This window comes from Dermacentor albipictus, chromosome 3 (assembly GCF_038994185.2).
Source record: "Dermacentor albipictus isolate Rhodes 1998 colony chromosome 3, USDA_Dalb.pri_finalv2, whole genome shotgun sequence".
In the NCBI taxonomy this organism is placed as follows: domain Eukaryota; kingdom Metazoa; phylum Arthropoda; class Arachnida; order Ixodida; family Ixodidae; genus Dermacentor; species Dermacentor albipictus.
Genome location: NC_091823.1, coordinates 131,893,157 through 131,912,089, shown reverse-complemented (window position 1 = coordinate 131,912,089; position 18,933 = coordinate 131,893,157). Strand labels below are relative to the sequence as shown.

General features: G+C 42.0%; 1 protein-coding gene across 1 annotated transcript in view; it reads right to left on the bottom strand.

Annotated features, from left to right (window-relative positions):
* The window catches only part of LOC135896283 (excitatory amino acid transporter-like), a 69,958-nt gene that overhangs the window by 27,826 nt on the left and 23,199 nt on the right, over positions 1 to 18,933 (bottom strand). Inside the window, exons 6-8 of the mRNA XM_065424641.1 lie at positions 17,024 to 17,075; positions 9,543 to 9,778; positions 4,411 to 4,580 (exon numbers count right to left, since the gene is read on the bottom strand). Of these exons, the coding sequence (XP_065280713.1) occupies positions 4,411 to 4,580; positions 9,543 to 9,778; positions 17,024 to 17,075 (458 nt within the window). The remainder of the gene's footprint in view (positions 1 to 4,410; positions 4,581 to 9,542; positions 9,779 to 17,023; positions 17,076 to 18,933) is intronic.

The window sequence follows — 18,933 nt, the reverse complement described above, 5'->3', positions numbered from 1 at the left end:
GTCCACGACGACACAACTGGTAACAACTATTCACGACTTTTTAGCAGCTCTAGATCGTTCTGGGCAAATTGATATACTTCTGTTGGATTTTTCTAAAGCATTTGATAAGGTTCCGCACTGTATATTACATCGAAAATTAGATAACCTAGGATTGCCGCTATATCTTATCAAATGGGTTGAAGCATATTTAACTAATAGAAAGCAGTTTGTTGAAATCAAATCTAGTGTATCTAGGATGCTCAGTGTTACATCCGGTTTTCCCCGGGGGAGTGTTTTGGGGCCAATATTATTTCTTATATATGTAAATGATTTAGTGCAAGTAATCCCTGACTCAGTGTCTATTATACTTTTTGCGGACGATTGTATTGCGTTTAAAGAAATAACCTGCCATGAAGATCATAAGCAATTACAGCGAACTCTCAGCCACATTGAATGCTGGTGCGCAGAATGGGACATGGAACTAAACGTTAACAAAACAGTGTTATTAATTTTAACGCGGAAAACTAATCCTAGCGTGTTCACTTACACTATCCATGGCTCTCACATTCAAGCAGTAACTTATTAAGTATTAAGCAGTAACTTATTAAGTATTTAGGGATTACTCCTTCTAGTGATATGACATGGGGAGCACACATCTCTGCAATTTGCGCAACAGCTTTTCGCAAACTATGCTTTTTAAAAAGGAAGCTTACAAAGGCAACGGTGAATGTTAAGCTTCAAGCATACAATGCCCTTGTCAGACCTAAATTGGAGTATGCATCCGTTGTATGGGATCCCCACACAAAAAAGGATATACACTGCTTAGAACGCCTGCAAAGTAAAGCAATCAGATTTATGTTTAATAAATATAAAAGGCTGGATTCTCTAACTAAGCACATGATTGCGCATAACATTCCCACCTAGCTGCGCGCAGAAAATAATCAGTCGACTAAAACTCTTGCATAATATTTTGTCTTGAAAAATAAATATATCGGTACCCCCATATTTAAAGTCCACCGCAAGAAGACCAACACGTAACACTCACAAACACTCCATACAACCAATTTTTGCCAAAACAGAGGCTTTTAAGCAGAGTTTCTTCCCACGCACTGTTTCGATCTGGAACAGTCTACCTCAGTTTGTTTGTCAGGCTGAAAATTTTGACGAAGCCCTTGAACTACACCTGTCTCAAATATCAACGTAGCCAAACTGTTATTTCTTGTGCAAGTACTGTTGGAAATTATTGATGTGCTGTTCTTTTTACGTGTGTGTATGATAAATACCGTCCCAGTGAAACCGATGTATTATGTTGTCGTGCAAATGTTGTTGGAAATTATTTCTGTGCTGTTCTTTTCCCATTTCGTTGTAATTCCACTCCTACTTGGGCCACATAGGCCCTCAGCATTGTGAAATAAATAAATAAAAAAAATTGTTTATACATATATTAAAATGCATCTCTTTCACGCCCGTCCCGGTGGCGAGCGTCTGCATTGGCGTCCTATTTCGCAAATATACGCACGAGCAGAGCGAAGAATGAGAGCGAAGGCGGAGGACCAAGGGGGGGGGGGGGGAAGTGGCAAGAGCGAAGGCAGTGCTAAGAGGACAGCGGTGGAGGAGGGTGTGCGAAAGCGTGCGAAGAAAAGCACTGTGCCGTGCACGAGGGGTCTTTCTGGCGGCGATGGCTACGAGATGGAGCCAGTGTAGCGCACGTCATCTGAATTGAATCAGAGCGCTGCATGAGCGGATGTTCTCTGCGGCGGCGGCGGTGAATCGCGCCCATATGTCACCCACGCGCTTGCGGTCGTGAACTCCTGATTTGCGATGCAGTTGCGGCGTACTTAGCTCTATTTGTAACGTGCCGCTCGAGGCGGATTACCCACGTCATCCAATATATCCCGAAATGAAAACAGGTATACAGCTGCGCTCAACTTTGGCATTAGGGAGCATAGTGAACGTCGGTGATTTCTATTTTTTTGCGTGTCTTTATGAACACCACATGTATTATCATCCTACGGGTGCTTGATGACAATATTTCCGCTTGGCTGCGACTTCAGATACTGATTACTGATTGCTTCGGAATGCAAACTACCAAGCACAGTGAAAAAAACAAGTGTAAATTTGTCATAAAATAATAAATGTCTACATAGGCCGACATGTGTCACATGTCAAATTTTCCATAAGGAAAAAGTATGAAACGTCTCATCTGCTTTACATACAGTGAGATGGTTAATATTCTGCGTCCTTGGATATGTGCACTTGGCAGGAGAAACTTTTAGTAATCATATTTCCCTGGAAAAGGCGACAACCGCGTGAATATTGAACAAAGAATATTAAAGGGTGATAGTTCATGTGGCTTTAGCGGTTGTTTATTGGTGGACAGAAAAATCCAAGCCACATTTTCTAGATTGTCGAGCGTGAGTTCGGGCAACCTAAATCTTTGACAATGCTAGACAAGGTATGTGTCATTGTCAGGTAAAATTATTATATTACAGTAACTACCCCTCTTATTTGTTGGGTTACAAGATGTGCTCTAATATTACCCGCTATCTCTCATAGCTTAGTGCTCTATTAGAGGTTTAATGAGGTTTGGTTTAGTTAACGTAAATATTACATGCAGTTAGAATGTACATGTTTCGGGACCGAACAAATTTCTTAAACGGTTCCTACCGATTGTTAATGCGGAAAGAAACTTCTATGACAGCTGCCTTTTTATACGGCGAAATCGCATAGGACTGAAACAAGTAAAAGAAGCAGTAGCTGAAACAAGTAAAACAAACAAATACAGTAATAGGGAAAATTGCACGCAAAAGTTATAATTTTTCTAACAATTTTCTTTTTCAAATCATTGAAATCACCTGCACAGAAAAAAAATTTAGAATGCACCGTGCTACGCATTGTCAAGTGATTGCATTAATTTTTTTAGAAACGTGTGCAATGTTCTCAGAGTGGTTAGGTTACTGTCAAGCCTATTCCAAACTGAGGTACTTGTGAACTACCATATAGGACGACCATAATTAGTATTTACCTTAGGAAATAAAAGCGACAGAGAGATGCGTTCCCAAGAGTGAGAAGTGAGGGGCTGAGCGAGACTGTTGTAAAGGTTAGTTTTTCATTAACTATTCGATGCATGACGGAGACCATGTTGCATGTAGTCGAATTACAAATGTTGAGGATATTCGGGGTTTTCAATACATATTCACCCTAATACGCGCATTGTGGCGTACAATAATGCCAATATCTTTTGTGTGTGTGTGTAAACACCTGTGACACATGAGTTTTGTATGTGCAACGCCAGATCGCGACGCAGTAATCAACGTGAGAGTGAATAATTGTGTGATAAAAATTCATAAGTATGTCTGGAGGGAAATAGTTTCGACATTTCGACAGCACATGTAAGCTATGCGAAGCCTTATGAACTATTGAGCGCACATGAAGGCGGAATTCATAGCATGACTGGTATTTGGAAAAACTTATGTGCTTCGATGATTTGGTTCTACATGTTCATTTCAAAATGCTTACGACACATTGGTAAAATGTGGTAAATAGTTCCTCATCGATTCCATCTCACCACTACTAATATTTGGTATTGCTGCATATGATCAGTGAGATCAATCATTCATGAAAGGAATCCACATAATTTAGACTCGTGTGCTATACGTCATGGCAAATGGTAGCTGTGCGAACCGTGGTAAATCAGATGATGTGTCATACGAAATGCATGGGACTCTAGATGCTACATTTATAAAGGTTAGGGCATTCTATCACGAGTTCCACTTTCTTGCCAGCTCCTCCGCGCACTCTCATCTCGCAAGTAGGATTATAGAAGCAAATCACGAGAACCGCATTGGTATCAGTCTTGCTGATGTAAGAGGCTTAAAGTGGCTAATTGAAATCACTTTTTCGCACATGAGGCTTATCTGGGCAATAGCGACTATACAAGCCTAGCTTGCATAGGGGAGTCATATAAGCGTAGTAAGCTTCCAGCAATGCTAGCAAAAAAACATGACTATTTCACAAAATACAAAATTTCTCTCGACGCTATGAGTCTACGCAGGTCGACTGTCTAAAATGCTCGGTTTTTGGTCTTCATCGTGGAAATTGAATAATAATCTACAGTTATGCAATCTGTACGCGACAATATGCAACTAGGCAAAGCTGCGTTCCATGCTTATGCGATAGCAGGATTGTAGGTTTTTCGACTTCTGAGGAAGATATTCCCTAAACATCAAACAGTTCTTATTAGCGACAGTACCCTGGTATTGTAGACAATACCTACAGCTTGAACTGTAAATGATCGAGTGTATGCTTATTGATAATAAGTGAATAATGTAGGGTACGAAATGCTGTTAGGCCAAACGCACTGACTTCTGCTTTTTTTTCCTATTCAGAAATGAATCGGTATACTTCTTTAAGAACCTAGACAACACTTACCTGGATGACAGACCATACGCCATAGAGATAGGTTGGACCATGTTTCGAAATAATGGACCCAGTCGTTTCCGCGTAAGCACCAAGTAGAGTGCCGGTAGCACAACGAGGCCGTGCAGAGCGATCGCCGCCAAGAATGTCAGTAGATACATGAATAGGTCACCCACGAGGACCTGAGTCCAAACATAAGTGATATACAGTCAGAAATGCGGAGAGCGCAGCGAGTAAATGAATTACCGGAGAAATCGCTGTTCGTGCTGAGAAAAAAAATGCACGTCCTAAAAACGATGCATCCAAATCGACAAAAGCATTGTCGCTAGAATTCAACTCGCTGAAGCTCTATACCGTGTGTTGCAGCTAACGTAAGTTAAGCTGTTAAAAAAAGATAATGAAACACGGCGCAAGATGCAATTCTGAGAGCTACAGTTTTCTGTTGCAGTAGCTTTAACGACCGAATAGCGTAGGTTCTAAAGTCGTATCTTGCAGCGTGTTTTGCTTAAATTTTCTTTTTTTAGCAGCTTGGTTAACCTTAGTTGGGACACCCTGTGTTCTCAGATTTCGATGTTGTCACAAATCCTATGTGAAATGCATAATGAACTCAGTGTACCCATATCTACGCAACTAAAAGAGACATAGTCGTACCAGTAATGGTGGTACCGTGATATAATTGCCTTTTTTTTACGTTTGATAACAGGTGTTCCCAAAACATTATCAAGAGTGTTTGCGACCCCTCTTTGTTACAAAATAAGAGAATACGTAATTACGCCAAACCCGATGTCTCGGCAACTAATAAAAAAGTGAAATTTTCTTTCTGTACTTCAGCAGAAAAGTTTTAAAAAAGGTGAGTTACTGACTGCTGGTTCCTGTACCGGCATAGGTTACATTAAGGGACACATACATCGTTTGCACGAATATTGAAACAAATTCACGTGTACCGGGGTTTCATCACTATCATAAGCTCTTGCAAAAAAAAGCTATCACCTCCATGTCACCAAACTGATCCTGCACACACCGCTGGGGTTGTGCGTGCTGAAATCTATGGATAGCATATATAATGAAGCGCTGAAGCAGTCGTAACAACTATACTTCAATGTTACATTCGCGTCTGTGCTTAAGAATCACTCATACATCTTTTGGGCTGTTCTTAAACGCGTTAGATAAAACCTTTCTCTTGTTTATTGCGAATGAAATGCAGTACCCCATCGTTAGTGCGCTGATGCGCTGAACGAAATATTTAGCACTTTAACTTTGGTGACGACTAACACATTAGTTACATGTCATAGCTCTTCCCTTTATTTAATAACGTCTCTGCTTACTGATAATTTTAATATTGTGTTATTCTCGTGGCCTGTATCAGGACGGTAAAATACAAAATTATACGCAAGCTTTACTGCTACGATTTTGGAGAAAATATTTGGACAATAGGACTACACTGGCGGCATTTCCAATGACTGGAGGTAAGTTTGCGTGCTTTAACTCAATAAGTTCGGTGAGGTTTTTCCAGGCTAACTATTATCATATATTAATAAGATGAATTTAAAGTGAAATCGTGTAGCATGTCACCTTGTACAATGCACTAAGCTATAGCAGATCCATTTCATTTTTCAGGAATGCCTACATGGCTTTACAATGCAATTTTATTTTGAGACGAAAACCGTATGCTTTACAAATGACACTGACTGCTTTATTGCTAATCGCCTAAGCGTAGACTGTAACATGGCAAAGCTTCTCATAAAACTGCGCTAGGCTTGTTTGTGTTAAGTAAAGTAAACTTCACACTGAAAACTAAGTTTTGTAGATTCAAAGCATTCGTCCAATCGTTCGGAGGACGTGCATTGAAATAGCCGCGACTCTTCTTTTTATAGTCCAGTTATATGTGGCGTATTGCTTTATTGAAAACTACAAAGTGATTTTTACTATATCGGTGATATTGAGGTGATACACGGTCAATGCATGACAATTCGGAATGCTTACATGTATATTATGGGGAGATAGCAAACCGTGTAGCAAAGTTGATGCCAGAGTAGTAGATTGAGCAAGTAGTGTAATTGCACATTTGCGTCTTGGAGGGCAGAAAACCTAAACAAGACATACCAGATTACGCTAAGTCACACCATTGCCCACATAGCTCTGAAGAATGGTTAAGCGAAACTAAAGAGGACTGATAGTATCTTGTAACATACTCCATTGGACAAGCTCCTCTTTCCTCATTCCTAATCTTGAAAAACATTGTGATGTAAAGATGCAATCCACTCCTTTAATAGCCCTAGAATGTGTGGCATGACGAGTAAGTAGATAAACCAATTTATTAATGAAAATGAAAATTCAAAATTGCCAAGTCTGCAGCTGCTACTCGTACCAACTTCGAGGCGAAGGCAGCGATCATTCCGTAAAAGTAACGCTCATTAGATAATTTGAAAAGAAAGCTGTGCGAGAAAGTTTGGTATAAATTTTTCCCAGCCCAATAAGCTCAAGCGGCCTCTGTTGGTGGGATACGTCTGTTTCCGCGAACAAAAGGACAAGTGATAAAAGACAAAAGTATAATGCAGGAAAGACCGATTTTATAAATCGTATTTTCACGCTCAAATGGCATGTCTTGGTGACACATGGCGATGCGCTATTGATCGATTGTGCAAACACATAAATACCGTATGCAAAGTAGTTTCCGATGAGTGGTTGTCGTTGCACGGCAAGATTTATGCTAGATTTCCTTCGCATGAAGAAGGTAAGTATTTTAGGCAAGCGCACTTCATCGCGCAATTAAGGGTGGCTGCACAAGTCGTGCGGGAAGATGAAGAAACAGCGCCTCAGACGAACACAAAGAAAAAGGATGGCGTGCAGGCTCCCAAATAAAGCTTTTTTAGAGCGCACCTCTTTATGGCACGTGCTTGCGGCCAGTGTTCACGTTGGCGGCGTCAGTGTAACCGATCGAACGAGCAGAAGAGCAAAAGATGAAAAAGCAGAACACAGAGCGGCAGATGAAAGACGCGAGCCGTGAACTGCCGACGCCAATGAGAGCAGCCCTTTCAGTGACGTGCGGACCCAGCCGAGAGGTCGATCCGTACTCGAATCTAGTCTCAGCCGGACCGCTGGTTTCGTACTTTCGCCTGATCGTTGCAGTCCTTTCTCGCGCTTGTTTGGTTTACTTGGTCTCGTTCGCGCTTGTTTCGATTGTCGTGGTTTGCGATTATTCTGCAAGGTGATTGTAGGCGCGAGGCGAATTGTGAAGTAATTTCTGGAAATCAAGGGGCACCAGCGACTACACTGGAATCTTCGACGAAGTATGTATCAAAACCGACGCGCTCGATCCGCAGATGAGATTTTTGACGGTTGCCGACTCTTCTTCGTGTCGCTTTCTAAATCTTTGCCTTAATACACCGCGAAATTAAAGCAACTGTAGAACTACGCTCATATGGGGCTTTAGGGAGTATCGTAATCGGTGATTTTTTTAGAAAAAGAAATGTATGCCATAAAACTTTTATCCGGCCATGTGGTGATAACAAACTGATTCGTAAAAAGATAAGGTATTTAGCAAATGTAGGGAATAAAAAACAATCTGCTTTCGCAGCGTCTCAAACCGTCAAGATCGAGGGCCACGCAACTCTTCATTTCGTAGTGAAATATAGAGTTTTGACTTCCACATTTGTTTTCAACGGAATAACTGTGAGAAACCACGATAGTCTCACGAATGACATGATTAGGATTCATACCTATGATGGTAGTGGGAGAGAAAAAAACAGAAAGCCAATTTTCGCAACTTCATTGGTGTTTTTCTTGATTAAACTTTAGTTGAAAGTTAGTTCAGCGACATATCGTTTCTTTGTGTTCGTCTTTAGCGCAGTGTTGTGGTAGTTGGGGGCAACTCCCAGTTAACTATTCACACGGCACACATGCCTACATCTGGATTTTCGTGCATGAGGACACCATGAGTGTCCTCATTTCTTAAAGAACAGGAATATCGGCTCATGGTATACCTTGTATGACATGTTATAGTTCTTTCGCAATCTGTGTGCGTCGTTCTTGCTAGGCCGCAAGTCATGTGAGCTCATAAACATGGCATAAATATGGCACTTCTAAACAACACAAAAGCGTTACTCAATGGAACCCTGTTTGTTGTTTAGGGATTCATATATCCGAGTACACGCATAAAGCGTGCATACAGAGCATCAAGAACTACCAACAAATCCACATCACTTTCCTGGTTGAATAATAATGGCATCAGTTAATTTGCTGAGGGCCTACTGAGAAGACCGCACTTGACATTATAATGAAACCAGCTAATAAACATGTTGCGAAAAAAAGCGAAATTTTTGAAAAGAATATATAGGCCCTATCTTTTTTTTTCTAGTCACCATTGAAGCATTCAGGACTTTTCGAGATCTTATTATCGTCATGACTGAACTAAAATATGTAACAAATCAATTAACCGCCTGCTTAGTACTTTGACAGGTTTTCTCAACTTGCAATAAATGCCTCAAAATTATTAGTTTTTATTTGCTTTAGTGCACAAGTCCTCTGGCAAGTCTGCTGTTTTTAAAAACTTCCTGTATTCAACTTCACGAACAAAGCACCACACTGAAGTTAGTGTTCGACGCGGTTAATATTTTCAACGGAGCCTTTAATGATTGTTACTTACGTCCTGACGCCAAGTTTGAAATCATAAAATTTTAGTTATAATTTCTACTTTCATTAGGCTGCAAAAAATACCAGAGACAGCCTAACCTGAACGCTCAAAATGCCGTTTTTTTTTCATCTGCAAGAATAGCTTTCTTTATCCTTTGTTTCTTTTTTTAGCATAAAACAACCCATTCATCGAATGATTATGGAGGCATAGTCCGTTATCTCTGCTCGAGCACTATGAGACAATGTGTGATTTATTCGAAGACAAATGCTAAGGAAAACAGGCCCAGCTCGTTGTTCTTTCGGTAGACAAAGCTCATAATTAATTTTCAGTGTTCGAATTCAGCTGAGCCCAGTCTTTATAATACTCTAAGGTAACAGCACTCATGGCGATTAAAGTTAAAATTTCCAAGTAGGCCTTGATTACCTTACGTAAAATGAGGGAAATGTTTATATAAACGTGACAAGGTAAGCAGACAAACAAAACTGAACAACACCAAAACATTGGCACTTACCTGCAGATCTTTAGCTCGGAGCACAAGTCCCATAGTTATCGAACAGAGTCCGACGGGCGCGAGCCACATGAGCATGTGCGTCGCGGTAACCAGGGCGTTGCTCAAGCTGACGAATACGTTTAGCACCACGTTCTGCTCTTGGCGAAACGCTGAGAGCATCAGGCCCAGAAGGACGCTGAAGCTCAGCAAGCCTAGCTGGTTGGTCACATTGGTATCAAGGGTCTGGATATTCGCCTCTGCATTTACGCATCAGGAAAAACAGATTAAATCTAGAGAGCAACCTTGATTAGATTTTTTTCGCTTCATGGTAGTACCAAGAGTCCCAAAATAATTTATAGGAGATGCATCAATTAGTACATGCAATTCAAAGGGTCAAGAAGGTATACGTGTGAAAAACACAAATATTACGGACAATTACTTGCGTTATCAGTTCCCCTTTTTAAAGAGCCAATACACATGCAGTCGGACAACATGAGTCATTCAGCAGAGCAGAAGTGTCAACGTATACTAAATATGAGCCGTAACGAGTGTTGAGGCACTAGCATTTGTCCACATTGCCTTATGCTATGCGACACTGTCTGTAGTGACATCATTCATCTTCAGCGTATTTCAGCGAATACTCCCATCGTTCACAAAACACTCGCCTCACCGCCTTACAGCCTATACTTTGCGTTTTTCTTCTTAGAGAGGCCCGGTAAAATTACTCTGTTCTCGCTTGTTGAGTACTCAGCGATTTAAAGGGCACAGAGAAGTCTAGTTTTGTTTTCGAGATATTTGTTAGCTGTGATTGACCGACGGAAATGATTGTGTTAATTTTGCGCAGTTGACAGATTTGCGTTTGCAGTTGTGCAGTTTGGCACCATTAAGCAATCCCAGTTTGCCCATAGCAAGAAAGTGGTCTAGCTCCATTTGGTTGGTTGTTTGTTTTATTCCTCTACTTTGTCTTATTTTCGTACCCTCAGTTACAGCAGGAGCAGGTAGCATGAAAGTTGCTTTAATAGCACAGGTAAATCTGAATAATAAGAGCAATTTCATCTTCTAGGGCACTACCATGCGCGTATTCACATCTCCGACTGCTTTCCTAGTGAGCTTTCGATTCTGGCGCCTGCCACAGCACTACCTGCGAGACGAAAACGCGACTGACAGTACATAAGGTGAGATGAATGTGGAGTGCCTGGCTCTCTGCTTCCTGTGCGGAGTCCAAGTACCCAGGCACATTTATGTGACTGCCAGCGAACGAGAAGCAAGAAAAATAAAGTGCAAAGTGGATGAAAACAGTTGAATAACCAGGTAGCTTTCTAATTCCAGAAGCACATGTTGCTAAGCTAGTGGGTTCATATTGCTACGTAGACCATAAATATGATCACTTAGCGCAAACAAGGAAGGACGGAGAGGAACAAAGAGAGCACCATGTCACTCCCCTTGTTCTTTTCCGCCCTTCCGTGTTTCCCCTAAAGGAGTTTATTTATGGTCTACTGATCAGACTGCATTGCGCATGGTTGCCAAACAAACTTGTAATGCTTCGGAGGGCATCGATGCGCATATTACCGTGTGACAAATAGAATGAACACATAATTTGAAGTTTATTATACTATAAGTACAATCGTGGTGCTATGTTTGTCGAATATAAACAAGGTTGTCTTTCTTTTTTCAGGGAAGACTACGGCCATAACAGTGCGATAACCATGAATCCGTTTCCTCAGAGATATACTTCGGAAGTCTGCAGCTTCGCCTTTTTTATTGTGCACATGCGCATGCTTGTCTAATGGGATTGAGCGACAATTTTTTTAGCATATGCTGAAGAGGATGAAGGCGAAAGCTTGCGCGCTCATCATATATGCGCGAAATTGCGCCTACCTGACATTCTCAGTCGAATGATTGCTACATCCTATTATTAGTTTTCTTCCCGTCAAAGTTCGTGGGTTCCAGTGCTTTAATTTACTTTCCCTTAACACCAAAAGTTGTGGGTCCCATTCCCACCTATATTTGTGGGTTCGACCGTCCGTGGTGGCACCAATAATTTTGGTGCCGTTTCGGACCCACGAAAGGTCGTGGGTTGAAGTGCCGTAATTAAGCTGACCTTAATTAGCAACAAAGGTTCCGGGTTTGACTCCCATCAGTTCTTGGGGCCATTTAAATTTGGTGTCATAACGCCGGACGGTCAATTTTACTATAGCGCATGACACCAGATTGTCCACCCTTGAGCCACTTGAAGCTTTCACATTAACAATTGATAGGCCTGATCGGCTCATTCCTACCGGGGCACAGATGTTCTTGTTTTTCTTGCTTACTGTATCGTTAGCGCTTTGATGTGTGATCACATAACACACCTAGGTTAATGGGCCATTTACCAACTGCGAAGCTCGTGTGCCACGTGAAGCCCGCCATTAAATGGATGATCCACAGCCGCTCGCAGGTAAAAAGTGGCGCTGGTTAAAGCTTACACGGCTAATTTTTCGCGAGTACATAATTGGCTAATAAAGTGGACAGGGGGATCGGCGCACAATACCGTAATAGGTAAATCAACGGACGCGTGACGGAGAAGGTGCGGATTTCGCTCGCACATGTGACAGTTTGCCTTTTAGTCCACTCTTGTTCCTAATTATCAACAATTTAGAAATTTAATAGAGAACAAATTGGTTCCTTTTTTCCTTTTCTTCGCTTAATTATCGTGCTGTTAACTTACTACTGAACGCAGTGAGCTAGCAATACACAAGGGCTAAATCATCACACATAATTCATGTTATAATCGAATTCACATATGTTACTGTGCAATAAGGGCGCTGAGTGAATTTGTAGCTGATTGTATTGCATCACATAAAGTCTACTCTTATAGGACGTTTTTAAAAGGGTGGTAGACAGTTTCTGCTAACTTTGCAAGACTGTAAATTCTTGTAGTACGTACAATACGTGACTGAGTGTGATTGCCATCCGGTGGGTGTTTAGACGTCGTGGTTTTTCTTTTGCTGACTCTTTGTCTAACAATTTTAATGAATAAATGCAAGTCATGACTGGGGGGAAGGTATAAAGACGCATTTGCTCATAGTTAGAAAAGTTCCTGTTCGTATAAAATTTAGGCATTAAAAATAGATATGGGGCACTGTGGTGGAAGCCAAAAGTTGTTAGAATTCTTTAAACATCAATTAATTACCAATATGCGCTTTATTATGTGCGTATCACTGAATATTTCCATGAAGAGAGAACCAGCACTTCATATCTAAGCATCTGTAACAACAGGTTTGGTAAGCTGGTTAATGTCAGGCGAAGTAATTTGCCTACCTGTAAGCTCGTTTGAAGTTCTGACTTTATTACATTTAAAGTTTCAAAACTGAGTTCTTTTGCATTACCGCGACGCGTTTTTAGAGTGTTATGTCCACAGGCTTAAAACATGCGTAAAACTGGAAGGAAAGACAGAGGCTGCACCATGCTCAGTACGAATTCCCCGCATAGCACAAAAACAAGAAAGGGGCTGGCAGATGGAATGGCACACTGTGGTATAAACTTTTTTAAAACAGGGTTGAAGTGCCTCAGACAGGCTGGCCAACGTTTCGATAGGTGGACCTATCTTCGTCAAAGGCGGCCTCGTCATCCTCGGCGTGTTAGTTTTAAAGGGTTAGTGCAGTGACGTCACGTGCGGGTGTTGTCGCTGGCGGCTGGTTTTAAAGAGAGAGATTACAAGAGGGAACAGGCGTTGTCGTCCGACGTCTGTGAGCCTCATTCTCAAGACGAAGGGACCAGAGCGTGAGAGTGGGCGCGCGGGGAGGAAAGAAAAGAAAACCTACACAAGCTGCACCGAGAAAAATATAATTCCTAAAGGCCTAACACTCAAGGCTGTACCAGCTCTAGGAACACTCCCACCACACCATCGCGCAAACTGGCAAACAACATTACATAATGCCTCACTTTCACTTTTGAATATCCTCAAAGAACACTGCGAAGAGCAAATCGAAACTTTTAACCACAGACTTAGGAACATAACCCTGACACCAGATGAGAAGAGAGATTTAGAACATTACGGCGAAAAACAATCTAGAAAATTGGTTCAAAAACAAAGGAAAAAAGCAAATTTTAATCAAAAAACAACCTTCCAGCCAAACAGCCACCACACCCAGACAAGAGGGACCTCGAGCTTAGAAGGACCAGACAGTAAGGAAATTTCCACAGAACTAAACCGCTCCAATGTTATAGACATTTCTAAAACATTAAGTCAAAAAGAAATAGCCGTACTCAGCAAGGGCTTAAACTTTTGCCCCACGAACAACACAATAAATGAATTCGAGCTTCACAAGGTCCTCTCAGAATTCTCCCGACGAATGCGTATCCGACACTTTTTTGCAGACACACCAGACACCGGGACGACACCACTTAGAGCCCAATCCACTTGGACTCCCGAACCAGAACAAGCCATAGAACTTGACATATACCTTAAAACTATCACTAAAGAAATTATAAGCCAATCCAAGACATCTAAGCGACCTAAAAACATAACTGCGTCGGAGAGTCATATCATTTCAAATCTGAGCTGCCGGAATGACATTGTTATTAAGGAAGCAGATAAGGGTGGAAGTATAGTTATTTGGCCAATAGAAAAATACAAGCACGAGGCTTACAGACAACTAAACAACCCAGAACATTACCGCAAACTAGATAACGATCCGACATTGTCCTATACAGTGACAATTACCAACAGGCTGAAATCACTTTTGGCTGATGAATTGATAACACCATCAGAATACAAATTTCTTAAACCAAGCAACAAAACTGCCGGACGTTTTTACCTCCTTCCGAAAATTCATAAAATTCCATCCGCTGAACTATACACTGCTATTATCCCAGGCCGTCCGATAGTATCAAACAACAACACCCCGACAGAGAGCATCTCCACATTCCTTAACCACTACCTTGGTAACTTGCCGAAAACACTTCCGTCATTTGTACAAGATACGCCCCACCTGCTGAGAATTATAGAAGACATTAATACTAAAAGCACACTACCCCACAACACAATTCTCGCAACACTAGACGTCACGGCGCTGTACACCAACATTCCAATCCCTGATGGTTTATCTTCGATAAAACAAACGCTGTCTAAACACAGTGCACAACACTCTACTGAAGTTTACCTGTCTCTCCTTGAATTAGTTCTCACACATAACTACTTCGAATTTGAAGAGAGTTACTACCTACAGATACATGGTACAAGCATGGGTACGCCTTTTGCACCAACCTACGCGAACATATTTATGGGGATTCTAGAAACAGATTTCCTATCGCGCTGCACTACCAAGCCCCACACATACCTACGATACATAGACGACATACTCATAATCTGGGGACATGGCCAAGACAGTCTAGATAAATATGTATCCTTTCTAAATTCTGTTCACCCAACAATAAAATTCACATCAGAATCCTCAACTGAGCGCATAAACCTTCTGGACACAACAATATACATTGACAATGGTGAACTAAAGACAACGCTGTATAGGAAACCTTTCGACAAACAACAGTACCTAGAATATACCAGCCACCATCCCAGACATTGAAAACAAGGCATCTTTAAAGGCCAAGCCACACGACTACGTCGCATTTGCGTTGAAAACCAAGACTACATAGATAGACTCGATCACCTTATAGAAACGCTATCAAACAGGAACCACCCAAACAGTGACCTTCAAACAGCTTACATCGCTGCAACCAAACTTGATCGAGCCGAGGTCCTCAAGCCCCGCCCGAAGATCACAAGAACAACAACCCCTCTTCTTACTACTAAATTCTCAAACGCACTCCCAAACGTGAATAACATCCTAAGTAAATACTACCCGATTCTCACCAGCAACCAGAAACTTAAGAAGATTTTTCCCGACCCTCCCAGAGTAGCCTACAGACGCAACACTAATTTTAAAGATGTTCTTGTGCACGCCAAACTACAGAAAAAGAAGAAGTTGGGAACCAATCCCTGTGGTCGCCCCAGGTGCTCTACATACAAACACATTCAATCCACTACTACAGTAAAAAGTACAGCGTCGAATTACACACACAAGGTAACTTCGGCTTTCACCTGCACATCAAGCAATGTAGTCTACTGTCTAGAATGCGCCGCTTGTAGCAAACAATACATAGGTGAGACCGGACAACAAATCAATACAAGACTCAATGGTCACCGCGCGGACACAAAACACAATTTACCCAAAGCAGTAGCCAGCCACTTTAATGAACATGGACATATGTTTGACAAAGCAAGGCTCTATATACTACAAACAAATTTCCGTTCCCCTCGCGAAAGGAAGTACACGGAATCATACCTCATACACAAGTTTAATTGCCTACACCCGACAGGAATTAATTTGGCACGCGGCAACTTAGAATCTTTAAAAGCTGTAACTTAAATCTGAAACTCTCATATCATCAACCAATACACAAAACACATTAGGCCACCAGCCAACTTTAATTCTTAACCTCACCTACTCTTTCATTTCGGAGGAAAAAAAGGGAGAGGGGGAGAAAAGGGAAAAAAAATTTCCTGCCTACTACTCAATTTAATGTACTCTTTCAGGATTTTACGTCTACACCAAGTGTACGATCCCCTTCTTCCATGTACACTTCCCGCGCCCGCTTCTGCACGCGTCACCCTCCTGTTTGCTATACCGATTTCGCCCCCCCCCCTTCCCCCTGCCCCCTTTTTTAGTCTTTTTTTTTTAAACCCCCTCGACAACACATTCCGAAGTCAATATGCCTTTTTCGGCGCCTCAACCCGGAGTATCGCTTTCTGGATGCCGCCGTAACGACACCTACGTTAAGCGCGTGGGGCAGTGCCCCTTGAAAGACCATGCCGCCGCCTTTCAGTCACCCCACACATTGCACCGCAGACTCCTCGTCGCCACCTTAACTATTTCAAAATTACTCGACCTATTGCTTGACCGGCCGTTCTAATGCCTCAAAAACATGCCGCCAACGACTCCCCTGAATACCTCCTAACCTTTCGCATCCCCAACACGCTCCCAAGCCCCCGTATTTCTTAAAGATTTCATTTTTCTCTTTCTTTTTCTTTCACCCCCCCCCTTTGTTGTGTCTTGGTACGGCCCTGGCTCCCCCCTGCTTTTTTTTTCCTTTTTTCCCCCTTTTTTCTGCTTCTATTTCTTTTCTTTCCTCCCCGCGCGCCCACTCTCACGCTCTGGTTCCTTCGTCTTGAGAATGAGGCTCACAGACGTCGGACGACAACGCCTGTTCCCTCTTGTAATCTCTCTCTTTAAAACCAGCCGCCAGCGACAACACCCGCACGTGACGTCACTGCACTAACCCTTTAAAACTAACACGCCGAGGATGACGAGGCTGCCTTTGACGAAGATAGGTCCACCTATCGAAACGTTGGCCAGCCTGTCTGAGGCACTTCAACCCTGTTTTAAAAAGTTTATACCGCCTAGCACAAAGTAACACATAATAACCGGCACAATTTCCCCATGCACGTCATATTCACTCACCAAGTTTTTTATCATCTGAAGCTCTCATGGTCGAGCCATCGAATGTAAAAATCTGAAAACGTACAAGAGGAATCGATTAGCATTTACCGTTACGGTTAGAAATTTGAATGTGCGATATTCTATTCTGGTTTTATGTTTAACATATCGTCATTGTTCTGTGGCACTTTTTTCGTCGTTATTTTCCGACATGTTGCCTGCTTTATAACTAGAAAGAGCTAAATGTTGGGCTAGTTAGCCTATTATAACTGTTGAGGGGAACAAACAAATAAATTCAGTGGTTATTTAACGGTAAGTGTGAGATACATACATGAGCACTATGTCGCATCTCTTTGAAGTGCCGTATCCATGAATGAAACCCGATTCGCCGCATTAGCAATTGTTACCGCTGAATTACCGATTTGGTGCCATATATGTATATATATATATATATATATATATATATATATATATACATATATATATATATATATATATATATATATATATATATATCCCATAAAAAGATATACCGAAACGGCAACAAACCGCTTCATACGCGCGTCTACTTCACTGTATATATATATGTAACAGTCTCGGGAGAGAACCGCAGCTTACGACAGGTAGCAAGGCACTGGAAGTGCTACAGCAATACATCTACTTCAGACAGGTAGTGACTGCGGGCATGGATCATGAGACTGCAATCATCCGAAAAATAAGACTGGGCTCCGGTGCGTTTGGCAGGCATTCTAAGATCATGAACAGCAGGTTGCCATTATCCCTAAAGAGAAAAGTGTATAACAGCTGTGTCGTACCAGTATTCACGTACGGGGCAGAAACCTGGAGGCTTACGAAAAGGGTTCTACTTAAATTAAGGACGACGCAAGGAGCTAAAGAAAGATGAATGGCAAGTGGAACGTTAAGGGATAAGAAAAGAGCAGAGTGGGTGGGGGAACAAACGCTAGTTAATGGCATCTTAGTTGAAATCAAGAAAAAGAAATGGGCATGGGCAGGACATGTAATAATGAGGGAAGATAGCCGATGGTCTTTAAGGGTTACGGACTGGAGAACAAGGGAAGGGAAGGCTAGCAGGGGCGGCAGAAAGTTAGGCAGGTGGATCAGATTAAGAAGTTTGAAAGGACATCATCATCATAATCAGCCTGGTTACGCCCACTGCATGGCAAAGGCCTCTCCCATGCTTCTCCAACAAACCCGGTCATGTACTAATTGTCTCCATGCCGTCCCTGCAAACTTCTTAATCTCATCCGCCCACCTAACTTTCTGCCGCCCCCTGCTACGCTTCCCTTCCCTTGGGATCAGGTCCGTAACCCTTAATGACCATCGGTTATCTTCCCTCCTCAATACATGTCCTGCCTATGCCCATTTCTTTTTCTTGATTTCAACTAAGATGTCATTAACTCACGTTTGTTCCCTCAGCCAATCTGCTCTTTTCTTATCCCTTAACGTTACACCTATCATTCTTCTTTCCATAGCTCGTTGCGTCGTCCTCAATTTGAGTAGAACCCTTTTCGTAAGCCTTCAGGTTTCTGCCTTATAGGTGAGTACTGGTAAGACACAGCTATTATATACTTTTCTCTTGAGGGATAATGGCAACCTGCTGTTCATGATCTGAGATTGCCTGCCAAATGCACCCCAGCCCATTCTTATTCTTCTGATTATTTCCGCCTCATGATCCGGATCAGCCATCACTACCTGCCCTAAGTAGATGTATTCCCTTGCTACTTCCAGTGCCTCGCTGCCTATTGAAAATTGCTGCTCTCTTCCGAGACTGTTAAACATTACTTTAGTTTCCTGCAGATTAATTTTTAGACCCACTCTTCTGCTTTGCCTCTCCAGGTCAGTGAGCATGCATTGCAATTGGTCACCTGAGTTACTAAGCAAGGCGATATCATCAGCGAATCACAAGTTACTAA